The sequence below is a fragment of the Aethalodelphis obliquidens genome, unplaced genomic scaffold, assembly GCF_003676395.1.
Source record: "Aethalodelphis obliquidens isolate GAN/ISIS:26980383/991018 unplaced genomic scaffold, ASM367639v1 scaffold122, whole genome shotgun sequence".
NCBI classification, from domain to species: Eukaryota; Metazoa; Chordata; class Mammalia; order Artiodactyla; family Delphinidae; genus Aethalodelphis; species Aethalodelphis obliquidens.
In genome coordinates this window covers 336757-351468 of record NW_020838066.1, presented here as the reverse complement: position 1 = coordinate 351468, position 14712 = coordinate 336757, and the positions used below count along the sequence as shown (strand labels likewise).

Genomic DNA, 14712 nt, shown 5'->3' with positions numbered 1-14712 from the left:
AAAAGAGATTTCCTTTTTATTAAGGAAAATTTTCAATAGAAGCAAAAGTAGACAAAACACTACAATGAACTTTCATCTACTTCTCACTCAGTTTTTAAAATTATCAACTTAAGCCAATTTTATTCATTTAAACTCCCATTGCTATTATTATTTTTAATAACAGCTTTATTGTGGATATAATTCACATACTGTACAATTTACCATTTAAAGTATACAGTTCAAAGGTTTTTAATATATTCAAGCTTAGCAGCCATCACCACAATCAGTTTCAGAACATTTTTATCACTCCAAAAAGAAACCCTGTCCTGATTAATGTCATTTACTCCCAGCCTTAGGTAACCACAAATCCACTGTTTCTATCAATTTGCCTATTCTGCACATTTCATATAAATGGAATCATATAATATGTGGTCTTTTGTGACTGGTTTCTTCCACTTATAATGTTTTCAAGGTTCATTCATGTCATAGCATGTGTCAGTACTTCACTCCTTTTTATTGCCAAGTAATATTCCATTGTATAGATGGACCACACTTATTCATCCATTCACCAACTGATCAACATATAAGTTGTTTCTACTTTCTGGCTGTTATAAATATGTGCATTCAAGTTTTTGTGTGAACATATGTCTTCACTTTTCCTGGGTATATACTTAGGAGTAAAACTGATAGGTCAAATGGCAACTTTATGTTTAACTTTCTGAGGAACTATAGATTGTTTTCCAAAGTGGCTGTGCCATTTTTATTTTTCATCAGCAATATATGTAGATTCCAAAATCTCCACATCCTCACCAACACTTGCAGTCCATATTTTTAATTTCAGCTATCCTAGAGAATGTGAAGTGGTACTTCATTGTGGCTCTGATTTGCATTTTCCTGATGACTAGTGATGTTGAGCATCTTTTCATGTGTTTGTGGACTATTTGTTATCTTTGAAGAAACATTTATTCAGATCCTTCACTCATTTTAATATTATTATTATTATTATTGAGTTGTACGAGTTCTTTATTTATTCTAGACACAAGTTCTTAATCAGATATATGATTTGCAAAATTTTTCTCCCATGTGTGGGTTTTTTTTTTTTCCACTTTCTTGATAGTATCTTTTGGCACAGAAAACAATTTAAATTTTAATGACATCCAATTTACCTATTTTTTCTTCTGATTCTTGCGCTTTTAGTGCCACATTTAAGAAACTGATGCCTAACCCAAGGTCATAATGACTAACATTATATTTTCTTCTAAAATTTAACCATATTAGCTCTAACACTTAGGTCTTTGTTCCATTTTCAGTAAATTTTTGCATGTGTTCCAGTTGTCTTAGCACCATTCGTTCAAAGCAGATCAAGATATAAAAGATTTCTATCACTCCAGAAGGTTCTTCTGTGCCCGTTCCCAGTTCATACTCCCACTTCATCCAGCAAACATCCATTCATTCACTCACTCCACCAAGCAGACATACCCATCCCAGAACCTTGCCAACCTCTCCTAAAAATTTCAGTATGTGTCAGTACTTCACTCCTGTATAACCCTCTCCTAAAAATTTCCTTAATAACTGTTAACTTGAGTAAACATAAGTAATAGGAATTCTGCTTCCTGGATCCACATGGCCTACCCTCTCCTTTAACAGAAAAGAAAATATTCCCATTAATTTGGCATTCCCATTAATTTGGCAAAGGGAAACACATCTTATCACCCTTTCCTGAGTCTGAAAACGCTATTGTTTTGTACTCAGTCCCAGTCAGTGAAAAAAAAAATTTAATGGATTATATAGACAACTACTTTTTAATTGTGTATATTATCTTGGAACTTTACTCTGTGAGGGTGGAAAGTACTGGCTGCTCCATGAGCCTTTGAGTGCTTCCTTGCTCTCTCTTTGCCATCTGTGGCTGGTTGTATGCTGGTCTTTTTGAATTCTTCTCTCTATACCTCCTTATTTGATGAAGTTTCTATGATGTCTTCCAGTTTCGTTATCATGTGGCTTATTGATTTGAATTGTACTTTTATCTCATGTGGTTTACTTAGGAGTTAACCGGGAGAAACACAAAGCAACAGTCCAATTGTCTGAAGAGTAAAGATTTGCAAAATATCTTCTTGAAATAAGAGCTATCCTCTCAAAAACAATTAGAAAGAAGGTACAATATCATTTGCATATGATTCATATGCAAAACCCAAGAGAATCAACCTGAAAAACCCAAGAGAATCAACTGAAAAATGATGACAGTGTCACACATATAACAAAAAATGGGTATCCATAAACATATAAAAAACCCCTAAAAATAAATAAGAAAAAGACAAATAACACAACAGAAAAATGAGCAAAAACATTAACAGGCATACCTCAGAAGAGAAAATCCAAATGGCTGAAAAACATTTGAATAAATGTTCAACCTCTTTAGTAATCAGGGAAATGGAAATTAAAATCACAAGTAATACCATCATATACCTAAAAATTGGGGGGAAAGTTAGATAATGTCAAGTATTAATGAGATCTAAAACAACCGTAGCCTTTCATTCCCACCACCTCCACTTGCTTATCTGTAACCTCCCTCCAGCTGTGAGACACCTGGCTCCCCCATTCACCACAGTTACATAACCATTCCTTTCCAGCATACATCACAGTAGTGTCAGAACTATTGACTTAAACCCCTGTGCTCATTCATTTTTACCCCTCTGCCTTGCTTTGTTCCTCTCCATTGCACTCCACACCACTTGATATGTTTATTTTCTCTCTTCCTCTTCAGTGATAATAGGGAATTTTACTGCTGGGTTCTCAGCACCTAAAACTGCCTTGAACAAAGTAGGTGCTCAACAAATATTAGCTGGATGAATAAATGAATTAAAAATCTTTATTATGGTTTATTACCATAATTACCAGTCTCAGTCAGACCTTTCCTAGCCAGCACTAGTTATCTGGCTCTGAGATAGTTTATCTACTTCAGTCAAATTATAATCATAGAATATAATTTAGACTTTCACCAATTCAACTGACTTCTCTCCCTAATTGCTACAATTATAATCACCAACTGAGGGAATTCCCTGGTGGCCCAGTGGTTAGGGCTCTGTGCTTTCACTGCCGAGGGTGAGGGTTCAGTCCCTGGTCAGGGAACTAAGATCCCGCAAGCAGTGCAGCACAGCCAAAAATAAATAAATAAAACTAAAAACAATTTTTAAATAAAATAAAATAACCACCAACTGAAACAGTGAACTATCACAATCACTTGCAGCTTCTAGTTTTCCTCTAAGGCCTGACTCAAACCACCCTTCCCACCCCCTGCCAAACCTAAACCTCCTAGACACCATCAACCTTATTTAAATTTCCTAGACACTTTCAACTCTGAGTGTTCTAGCTATATATTGATAAATATTTTCACATTTGTTAGGAACATGAACAACATAATCACTATCATAAGTTCAAATCACAGAGTTAAAAGAAGAATTTAATAAAAATTAAGCTGTTAATTTTACATTAACCTTCCAAAAGAACTGTGAGGGCATGTAGAATGATTTTTGGAAAAAGTACAGATTTGCTCTCTTCTCCTTAGCATGGAAGTCTGAGTTTTAAGAACAAACACTAAAAGGAAACATATGGAAAAGATCAGTAACAAGATGAAATCTTGGCCCAAATATGGTCTGCCACGTTTTACATACCAGTGTCTCAAATAATAGATGAGATTTTTACAGTATTGCCAAAACATCTCTTGAAACACTGTACACTTTTTAAAAATCTGAAGTATAACAAAATAAATCTTGTGCATTCTTTATGAAAACCTAATGGAAAATACTATTTTGAGGAAACAAAAACAAATTCCAGGAATCACTTTACCTTATTAGTTTGTACAAGCTTGAAAGAATCTCCCAAAGAATGAACTCAAAGTTCACTGCCAAGAGATACAAGTTAACTCTGTTTAAAATATGAAAATATTGGTATAAAAATATAGCATTTAAGTAGTTAACTGCCACTCTTCAAGAGAGACAGCTCAGTGAAATTTGTAAATTTTCTACATCTGCAGAATAAAAGCAATAACAGCTGGTCAACAGAAGTTCCTAATTCCATCTTATTCAATACTATAAAATTATTTTTTTGTACTAGTAAAAACAGACAAATCAGAGATATACCTTCTGAGTGAATTCCATAACTAAGAGATTAATTTTATTTCAAAGGTTATTAGAACACATGCTAGTGGATGTATTTGGGAGGAAGGTGAGAAAGGGGATAGCTGATAGAAAAGAAGGTATACTTCTTTGTATGGAAAAGTGATATATTTAATCTGTGTCACTAATGACCATCTATTTCATTTTTAAAATAAACTAGATATGAAATGCTGTATGTTTCTCATCCTGGTTCCTTGTCTTAATAAAGGGAAGCACTGGTGTGAATACACGGTATCAGACAACCGAGGTCTCAAGATGACTCTGAGTTCCACCTTAAAATGCCAAGACACTGAGCTCCATGTTACAGTGGACCTTACTTTGAAGAATTCTTTGGCATGAAAATGAAAATAAAACAGTAATCAGTACATGCTGTTTCATTTAGTTCTGTTTGCCTTTCATACTAGAGGAAATTCTTGCCATACCTCAAACCAAAATTAAGGGGAAAAGAAAGAAGTAAGCCACATAAATCTGACCAAGAACACAAGCATTTTAATTTGAGTCCACAAAGTTTTGGATAATGAAAAGAAATACATAATTTTAATTCAACCCAAGTATTTTCCAAGTAGATTATATTTGCTTAAATTGCTATAGCAATTCAAGGGACAGCCCTGCCTGGACACACAGTTACTGTGGATTTTTAAGAGATTCAGTTTAAGAATTTAGGAATTTCTGATTCATTTACAGGATTTGCAAATTCATCAGCCCCTGAAAACTAAAGCAAACTCAACAGGTATGATGATAAAATAATTTTCATTTTTTAAAGAAAATATTCCTACTGTTTAAAATATATTTGATTTAACATTAAAATAGATTATAGCCATCATAAATGCACATTTTTATAAGCAATATCTGGTAAAAGCTACATTAACATTTGATTAGCAAAAATATTCAGGGAAATAATATAGGGAATTTAATTTTCTAACTTAAGATTTACCCAATAAATGATTTTTGTTTAGATTTTTTTTTACTTTGAATGAAAGATTCTCACGTTAATGGAATAATTTTCTGTTTCTCTCTCCCTCTCCCTCTCTCTCTCTCTCAACTTTAAGTGACAAAAAAACAGCGAACGCCTTTGAGCCATACATCTGAGCAATGCTAGAGATTCTGGTTTTAGAGAAATGGGTATTTGTACAAATTTCACTAGAAATTTTCTCAAAATTTCTTTATTAACCAAATCTCTGATGTTACGATGTGTTTGCCTCTTCCTCAAAGAGAAAATACAAGTACTCTATCTAGCACTGAATGTTCTAGTTTCTTGGGTTTCAGTTAATTAAGATCCAAATGTATTATGGCTAAAAATAATTTTGAGACTTTCATATTTTTAATAGCAAAAGAGTTTTACTTCCTTAGGCCTTGTGTGTGACAGTGATGTACACAACTTTAATTTTACAGGGTTAAATTTAAAACTGCTTTGGAAAAAATTCTGAATCATATCCTAATACTTGGTTTCTTATATTTTAGTTTCTGTGGCATACCAACAAAACAATTAAGTTTTTAAAATAATAAAATGCTATGAAGCTTTCCAATTACTTTAAACTTTCCAGGACAAAGTTCCATCTCATTTTGATTAGTAATTTAACTTAGAACTTTCTTGATGAAAGCACGAGTGCTTTTTTCCAGGTAAGAGAAATGTTATGACATAGAAACTTTTTTAGCTATAATATGAAAAATTCATATTAATGAGTAATTTTAAAAACCTGGTAACATATTTCAGTTTGCCTTAAACTTTCTTTTTCACATTTGTGATTTTTCTACTAAACAAGGTAAGGAATACAGGTAGGAAAGTGAATATAGTATATTGTGACAGAAATATTCAATAGAAAATAGAATAGCCATGTTCTCTGTGAAAATGTTCATTTAGAGAAATCACTGTGGTGAAATAAATGCCTAGAAATAATCAACATTAGTAGCAATAAACATCACTAACAAGATGTAATCTATAACAAAAAATCAATCATGCATTCAACAAATCTGTGAGCACTTACAAACTGTGCATTGTACTAGAGTCTGTCAAAAATTAGAGGTTGAGAAATGAGATGATTGACAGTGAGTTATAATGTTTTGCTATGAGTTATGCTATAGGAGACAAGGCATAAATTGCCGAACATAAAAGGCAGAAGTAATAAAAGTATGCCTTGCAAATGGCTGGTAAAAGATTAGCTGAATGAAAAATTTGGATAAAAAGAAATAAGAGAGGACTATAACAGGGAAAATGATCAGGGGTGAAGTTGAGGAGTAAAAAAAATAGAAAATAATGGGTATATCAATGGAGATGGAATGGATTTTAGACCAGAAAACAGCACTTATTGAAAAGGGAGTGGGACAAGGTTGAGCTAGAGGGCCGAGGTCCTCAGTGGATGAGGACAATGATGATGAACTCAGATTTAGAAGAGAAAATGTCTTCAGGGAAAGACCTTTCTTCTTAGGCGGCCAAGAAGACCAAAAGCAGATAATACTAAGAATCCCTTTATTTTCAGAGAGGCCCTCATCATGAGGTCTTGATTCCTAGGCAAAGGTAAATGCTGAACCAAAAGTATCATCCAGGTCTCCTTTTTTCCCAACAATTTCTTGTAGTTGTTGAACAGTCATGACTTTAATTCTCAAATGTAAGATTACTAACTGATGATTACTGATGTTCTAACACAAGGTTAAAATTCAGAGTTCTGATGAGCAGTACTCTTTTCAAAGTTCAACTGTGTATCAGTCAGCTTCTGAGACCCCCTACATGGCCTGACCCTGCACAGCTGCATGTCTCTGCCTCTGCTTCTACTTTCATCTCAACTCCATGGTGCAGTACTTTAAATGAAGTATGACAAGCACTTAAAAAAAAAGTTGATATGTTATAGTATAATGAGTATAAAATACTATAATTTTAATACATAAAATATTACCAACTAGAGAGTAATATGTATAGGGTGTTCTATACCCATTCCTGTGAATCTCCCGAAGTCTTGGCCAAATGATGTCTGCAAAGGTTTCCCTGTCTCCCGCAAGCAGGGTTAAGACACTGGTTCCCACAGCACTGGTATCTCTGCTGCAAACCATATTTCCCTCTGCCTGAGAATATGTCTACTAAATTGTATGCTCATGTCTTCATATTTTCTTCATTTCTGTATTTCCCACCAAGCACAGTGCCTCACCTCTAAAATTCGAGACAATCATCAAGTAACCCAATCAAACTAACTAAATCACTAGTAATATTTGCAAGGCTCTTTTCTAACCATGTCCACACACAACATCTAGTACAGGGTCACTAATTATAGCAGGTGAAAAAGCACTACTAATCATACCCACTGGGAGCTTCCCAGTGCCCTGTCTGGGTCAGCCAGCACTGAACACTGCCCTTTGGGATGAGACCATACTCTTTCACTTCTCCTCCCAGGACTCTATCTTACTTGATGCATGAACACTGCAGTGTGAAGATTATGGCTCAGCTATATTAATGAATTAAACTAGGTGTTCATTCCCAGAGTGCAAATTCCTGAGGTCACAATTTAGGCCTTTAGGTTCTGGTTGAGATTGGCTGTAACAGTCTTATTGTGCTCCTTCAACAGTTAACCACCACATCCCAAACATCTCACCCTTTGTTGCTTACATGTTTTTGCTCATCTCTTCTAGCTGCAAATCTTCCCTATTTCCCTCTGTGAGAACCCTCACATTCCTTCAAAGTCTAATGCAAATGCCATGTCCTCCATGAATCACATAGATAAAAAGGAACAATGGATGGAGTCTATTTAGATTTGCAAAAGGAAACTTTATGAATTTCAAAATCAAAATTGTTTAAAAGATGAAACCATTACCATTTTGGCATTTTATGTAGGAAGGGATAAGATTAAATAGAAGTCAATATATTAGAGTAAATGATTGTCTCTTCTATTTTCTTGGTGAAAAAAGAGGCAAAGTCATCATCTGATTCTCCACTAAGACCTAAACTCCTGGGAGACAGGACAGTGTGTTTTTAATATCTGTGTATCCAGAAATTAACTCCAAAATATCAGTGGAAAGAAAGAAGCTAGGAAGGTAATAGGAAAAATGTATAGAATAATCAATTAGAAACTAATTTTGTAGAATGTAAATGTTGTGTGTGTTTGTGATTTAAAGTAGTTATTCAAGTAGAGTCAGAGACAAAATAATTGGATTCTGCAAACTATTTCACAGGGAAAATTTGAAGTCACAGTTAGTCTTGGACAGAAAACACTAAGCGGAAACATGATAGTTATTTTTAGTATCTCAAGCTTTCACGTAAAATGGAGTGTTCTATGTTCTTCCAAAGAGCAGAAAAGAACATCAGCAAACAAAAGTTGCAGCGGGAAAATTTTGGTTAATATCAAGAATCTCCTAAGTAACTAAAACATAGAGTCTCTCTTCTCATAGGCAGTAAACATCACTGAAGGGGCCAAATAGTCAGTGAGAACATCCAGCATTTATATGGAAAGAGCACTTGGCTTTGGGGTGGAGAGATGTCATGCTATCATTGTAAATCTATAGTCTAGTAAACAAGACAAATCGAGATTCTCTTAAAAGATGGTTACTTAGTCTGGTTCAATGCAGTATGTGACTTTTTAAAAAATACCACCTTATACATTAATTTTGGTCTGAGCAGTACCCATTAATTCTGGACACTCTTTTATATATTTCAATACAGATATAGATATTATGCATTTTATATAACTGTCAATTTATATACAAATTATTCTAAGTTTACTCACTTTTCCCACAATATATTTCCTTTTTGCCTTGTAATAGGACAAAAAAAGGAACATGGGCTTTTCAAGTCCAGTGTGTGTCCTTTTCTTCTTTCTTGGAGTCAAAGTATATTGCCAGTATGAAAGTTATCAATGGAATGAAGATTATGACCAAGAACCAGATGATGTCTACCAACCAGAATTCCAATTTCATCAAAATGAAGATTATGGAGTTCCATTTCATCAGCATACTTTAGGTTGTGCCAGTGAATGCTTCTGTCCACCTAACTTTCCATCATCAATGTACTGTGATAATCGCAAACTCAAGACTATCCCAAATATTCCAGCATACATTCAGCAAGTTTATCTTCAGTTTAATGAAATTGAGGTTGTGACTGCAGATTCATTCATCAATGCCACTCATCTTAAAGAAATCAACCTCAGCCACAACAAAATTAAATCTCAAAATATTGATCATGGTGTGTTTGCCAAATTGTCAAATCTACTACAACTCCACCTACAGCATAACAATTTAGAAGACTTTCCATTTCCTCTTCCTAAGTCTTTGGAAAGGATTCTTCTTGGTTACAATCAGATCTCCAGACTGCAGACAAATGCTGTAAATGGGCTAGTAAACTTGACCATGCTTGATCTTTGTTACAATCAAATTGATGATTCTACATTACAAGAAAAAATCCTTGCGAAAATGGAAAAACTAATGCAGCTTAACCTATGTAATAACAGATTAGAATCAATGCCTCCTGGTTTGCCTTCTTCACTTATGTATCTGTCTTTAGAAAATAATTCAATATCTGCTATACCAGAAAATTACTTCAAAGAACTCCCAAAACTTCATGCTCTAAGAATGTCACACAATAAACTACAAGACATCCCTTATTATATTTTTAATCTTTCCAACCTTATAGAGCTCAATGTTGGACACAACAAACTGAAGCAAGCATTCTATATTCCAAGAAATTTAGAACACCTATACCTAGAAAATAATGAAATTGAAAGTATGTAAAATTTCATTTTTTTGTGTGTATTGTTTTTATTTTTATTATTTATTTATTTAATTTTAATTTATTTACTTATTTAATTTTTATTTTATATTGGAGCATAGTTGATTAACAATGTTGTGTTAGTTTCAGGTGAACAGCAAAGTGATTTAGTTATACATATACATGTATCTATTCTTTTTCAAATTATTTTACCATTTAGGTTATTATAGAATATCAAGCAGTGATCCCTGTGCTATAGAGTATGTCCTTGTTGTACATGTCAATCCCAAACTCCAAATCTATTCCTCTCCCCCACTCTTCCCCCCTGGTAACTATAAGTTCGTTCTCTCAGTCTGTGAGTTTGTTTCTGTCTTGTAAATAAGTTCATTTGTATCATTTTTTCTTAGATTCTGCATATAAGTGATATCATATGATATTTTTCTTTCTCTGACTTACTTTAGTGTGATAATCTCCAGGTCCATCCATGTTGCTGCAAATGGCATTATTTCATTCTTTTTTAATGGCTGAGTAATATTCCATTGTATATATGTACCCTATCTTGTTTATCCATTCATCTGTCGATGGATATTTAGGTTGCTTCCATGTCTTGGCTATTGGAAACAGTGCTGCAATGACATTTGGGGTGCCTCTATCCTTTCGAACCATGGATTTCTCCAGATAGATGCCCAGGAGTGGGATTGCTGGATCATATGGTAGCTGTATTTTTAGTTTCTTAAGGAACCTCCATACTGTTCTCCATAGTGGCTGTACCAATTTATATTCCCACCAACAATGTAGGAGGGTTCCCTTTTCTCCACACCCTCTCCATCATTTATTGTTTATAGATTGTTTGATGATGGCCATTCTGATTGGTGTGAGGTGATATCTCATTGTAGTTTTGATTTGCATTTCTCTAATAATTAGCGATGTTGAGCATCTTTTCATGTGCCTCTTGGCCATCTGTATATTGTCTTTAGAGAAATGTCTATTTAGGTCTCCTGACCATTTTTTGACTGAGTTGTTTGGTCTTTTGTTATGGAGTTGTATGAGCTCTTTATAAATGGAGACTAATTCCTTGTCGGTTGCATCGTTTGCAAATATTTTTTTCCATTTTGTAGGTTGTCTTTTCATTTTTTTTATGGTTTCTTTGCTGTGCAAAAGCTTTTGAGTTTAATGAGGTCCCATTTGTTTATTTATTTTTTTATTTCCATTACTCTAGGAGATGGCTTAGAAAAGATATTGCTGTGATTTATGTCAAAGAGTGTTCTGCCTAAGTTTTCCTCTAAGGGTTTTATAGTATCTGGTTTTACATTTAGGTCTTTAATCCATTTTGAGTTTAATTTGTGTATGGTGTTAAAGAATGTTCTAATTTCATTGTTTTACATGTAGCTGTCCAGTTTTCCCAGCACCATTTACTGAACACACTGTCTTTCCTCCATTGTATAGTCTTGCCTCCTCTGTCGTAGATTAATTGACCATAGGTGTGTGGGTTTATTTCTGGGCTTTCTACCCTGTTCCATTGATCTATATGTCTGTTTCTGTGCCAGTACCACACCATTTTGATGACTGTAGCTTTGTAGTATAGTCTGAAGTCAGGGAGCCTGATTCCTCCAGCTTCATTTTTCTTTCTCAAGATTTCTTTGGCTATTCAGGGTCTTTTGTGTCTCCACATGAATTTTAAGATTTTTTTGGTTCTAGTTCTGTGAAAAATGCCATATCATAGGGATTGCACTGAATCTGTAGATTGCCTTGGGTAGTATAGTCATTTTGACAATATCGCTTCTTCCAATCCAAGAACATGGTACATCTTTCCATCTGTTTGTATCATCTTCGATTTCTTTCATCAGCATCTTATAGTTTTTGGAGTACAGACAGGTCTTTTGTTTCCTTAGGTAGGTTTATTCCTAGTTATTTTATTCTTTTTGACGTGATGGTAAGTTGGATTGTTTCTTTAATTTCTCTTTCTGATCTTTCGTTGTTAGTGTATAGAAATGCAACAGATTTCTGTGTATTAATTTTGTATCCTGCAACTTTACTGAATTCATTAGGAGCATCATTGTCTTTTAAAGACAGAAAGAAGAGTATTTTGACCTTTTAAAGAACAAATCTTTAAAACCATATGCTTTACAAATTGCTGAAAATGGTTGCTTTGAAGCTGGCTAGGGAAATGGCAGAAATTGGCCCCAGAGAAAGGTGTACTCCAAGGTTTATAGTCTTTTCTATTAAATGTTATCACCTTGAACATTGAGAATTAGTACTGTAGAGTATACAAAGAAATATGAGATCCTGAGTAGTAGAACTATAGGTGATTTTCACTTTTTTCTTTTTGAGATTGTTTCTACTAAGAATTTATTACTTAAATAATTTATTTAATACTTAAATAATTACTTAATAGCCAATGAAGCCATCGTTTATTTTGATAATATAAAATTCACTTATAGTTTCATTTTCATTTTACTATTTGATTACTGTAAAAAATAATTCCACTTACAAGTATTTTAATTAATAAAACTATACCCCATAAACATTTTAATAAAATTCAATATAGGATTATGGATGTAATTCAGCAGGATTAATTTTTAATTTGTATTTTTCAGATATCAATGTCACATTGATGTGTCCATCTGTTGACCCACTACATTACCATCATTTAACATACATTCGTGTAGATCAAAATAAGCTAAAAGAGCCAATAAGCTCATACATTTTCCTCTGCTTCCCTCATATACACACTATTTATTATGGTGAACAAAGAAGCACTAATGGTCAAACAATACAACTGAAGACCCAGGTTTTCAGGAGATTTCAAGATGATGGTGACAGTGAAGATCACGATGATCACCATGAAGCCCAAGAAGAAGGAACAGAAGAAAATGTTGACCCTCACTATTATGGAAGTCAAGAATGGCAAGAAACTATATAGGTATACATTTATAACTTCACGAAATCTTATTATTCAGTATAAATTTAACTAAATATGCATAGCTCGTAGTAATATACCTGGAATTCTGTACTAGTATGAGATCAAATTGAATTTAGGTTGTTGACAACATTTGCATCATTACACAGGATTAGAACTTACTCAAAATGATATAAATCTTTAGAAATGTAAATTAGAATGATAAGTAGGAATCAAAAACTACACTTTGAATATTAAATTATCATCATGTTGAGAAAAAAAGCAAGTATGACCACTTCTATTAACAGTAATTTTTCTAATAATGATGTAAGAAGTAGTGTTAGAAGCTAAGAACTGTAAGCCATGTGCTTTAAATCACTATGAGCATAGTGTTTAAATGCCAGAAGGTTACATTAATGTAACAGCAGCTACTCATTTAAGGACTAGACTGTTTTTTTGACCTAATGTCCAGAAAAGCTTTCACACTTGTATTTGAATATCATCACCATGACAGCCACCCACTGGTCCTACCACTTAGAGCACAGAATGATATTCTTGATTTTCAAAAGAGGCTATCGTACTAAGGATCCAAGGCACACAGACTTATGAAATCAACTAGTCTTGTTTTTCTCTCAGAGCACGAAAGCAACAAATATTTAAACCCTGTATTTGGATACCTAAAAAACACCACATCATCTTATCACAATTCATATTTTAGCAAATTTCAGCAATTGTACAAAACAATCTTGACTGTGTTCCAGTGTTTCTATAGTAAATTCACTAGAGAAAGGTTTTATTTACATAAAGATTTGCTAATAAATAACTGCTCTGTTCACAAGGTTAAGTTAATGTTAGCACAAGAAAGTATATCAACATAATTAAACACTTTTATTTTCCTAACACAATATATTAGAAACATATATGTATATCAGCCAATGTTTATTTACATAGTGTTAAAGTTGAATAGAGTTCCTTTGAAATTTGAATGACAGGCTTTGATATCTTCTTTAAATCCTTAAAAATCATATATCATTTTGAAGCATTTTAAGTATGCCTTATAATGAAGTATAGCTTCTATGATGAACTTTCTTGATTTACCAGGCTAATATTTCACAGAATTCCTCAGATAAGGAATAAACACAAATCTGGAACTGCTTACACAGGAAACCCCTCAAACAAACAGTAACAATTTAAATAGTATGCAAAAAGACAAATTAAAACTGTATTTTAAAAGCAGTTGTCTAGTGGTGAGTCTATTTTTCTGGAGATGACAGTTTAAAATGAAGCCTCTAATGCTCTTTATATCTTTGAGTAGGTTATTAGCATGTAGCAGAAACAGAACACCCACATGTCCCCAGGGACAAGCTCAACAATCCAGAATGAGCATGAACAACACTCCATTCATTCATTCATTTAATTAACATTCAGCAAGTCATTTGGTATGCAGGGCTTAGTAATGAGAGGTCAAACATAATACATATGTACACCTGTGACGCTATGAGACACAGGTGTGAGGGTAAAGGTAAGAGCAAAACGATAGTGATGTGGGTAGAGCACATTTTCCAAAGAGGTAAAAAACTTTAAGGACCATCTCCCCCTTTAATGAAATTTTTTAAAATAGGGTTATAAATTTAAACATTTATTATGAGCTAATATGTGGAAAATACTGTGGGTGTTTTAGGAGATCAGAAAGAGAAGACTATTTCTTACCCAGAACAATTTAAAATTTAATGAGGAGCCATCAGGAAAATGCAAATCAAAACCACAGCGAGATATTCCTTTACATTCACTGGATGGCTATAATCAAAAAGGCAGACAAATAATAAGTATTAATGAGGAGGTACAGAAAGTGGAATCCGCTGGTGATGCAGTCAAATGGTGCAGCTGCTTTGGAAAGCAGTCTGGCAGTTCTTCAAAAAGTTAGTTACCTATGATCCAACAATTCTACTCCTAGATATATACCTAAGAGAACTGAA

The 14712-nt window shown here is 33.7% G+C and overlaps 2 protein-coding genes across 4 annotated transcripts in view; one reads left to right on the top strand and one right to left on the bottom strand.

The window, feature by feature from the left end:
• The window catches only part of CENPP (centromere protein P), a 222833-nt gene that overhangs the window by 123323 nt on the left and 84798 nt on the right, over window positions 1-14712 (bottom strand). The window lies entirely within an intron of this gene.
• Window positions 4320-14707, top strand: OMD (osteomodulin). Its single transcript, XM_027098328.1, has 3 exons — window positions 4320-4881; window positions 8898-9852; window positions 12435-14707. Exons 2-3 carry the CDS (start codon window positions 8913-8915, stop codon window positions 12758-12760), a joined length of 1266 nt encoding a protein of 421 aa, XP_026954129.1. The 5' UTR covers window positions 4320-4881; window positions 8898-8912; the 3' UTR covers window positions 12761-14707.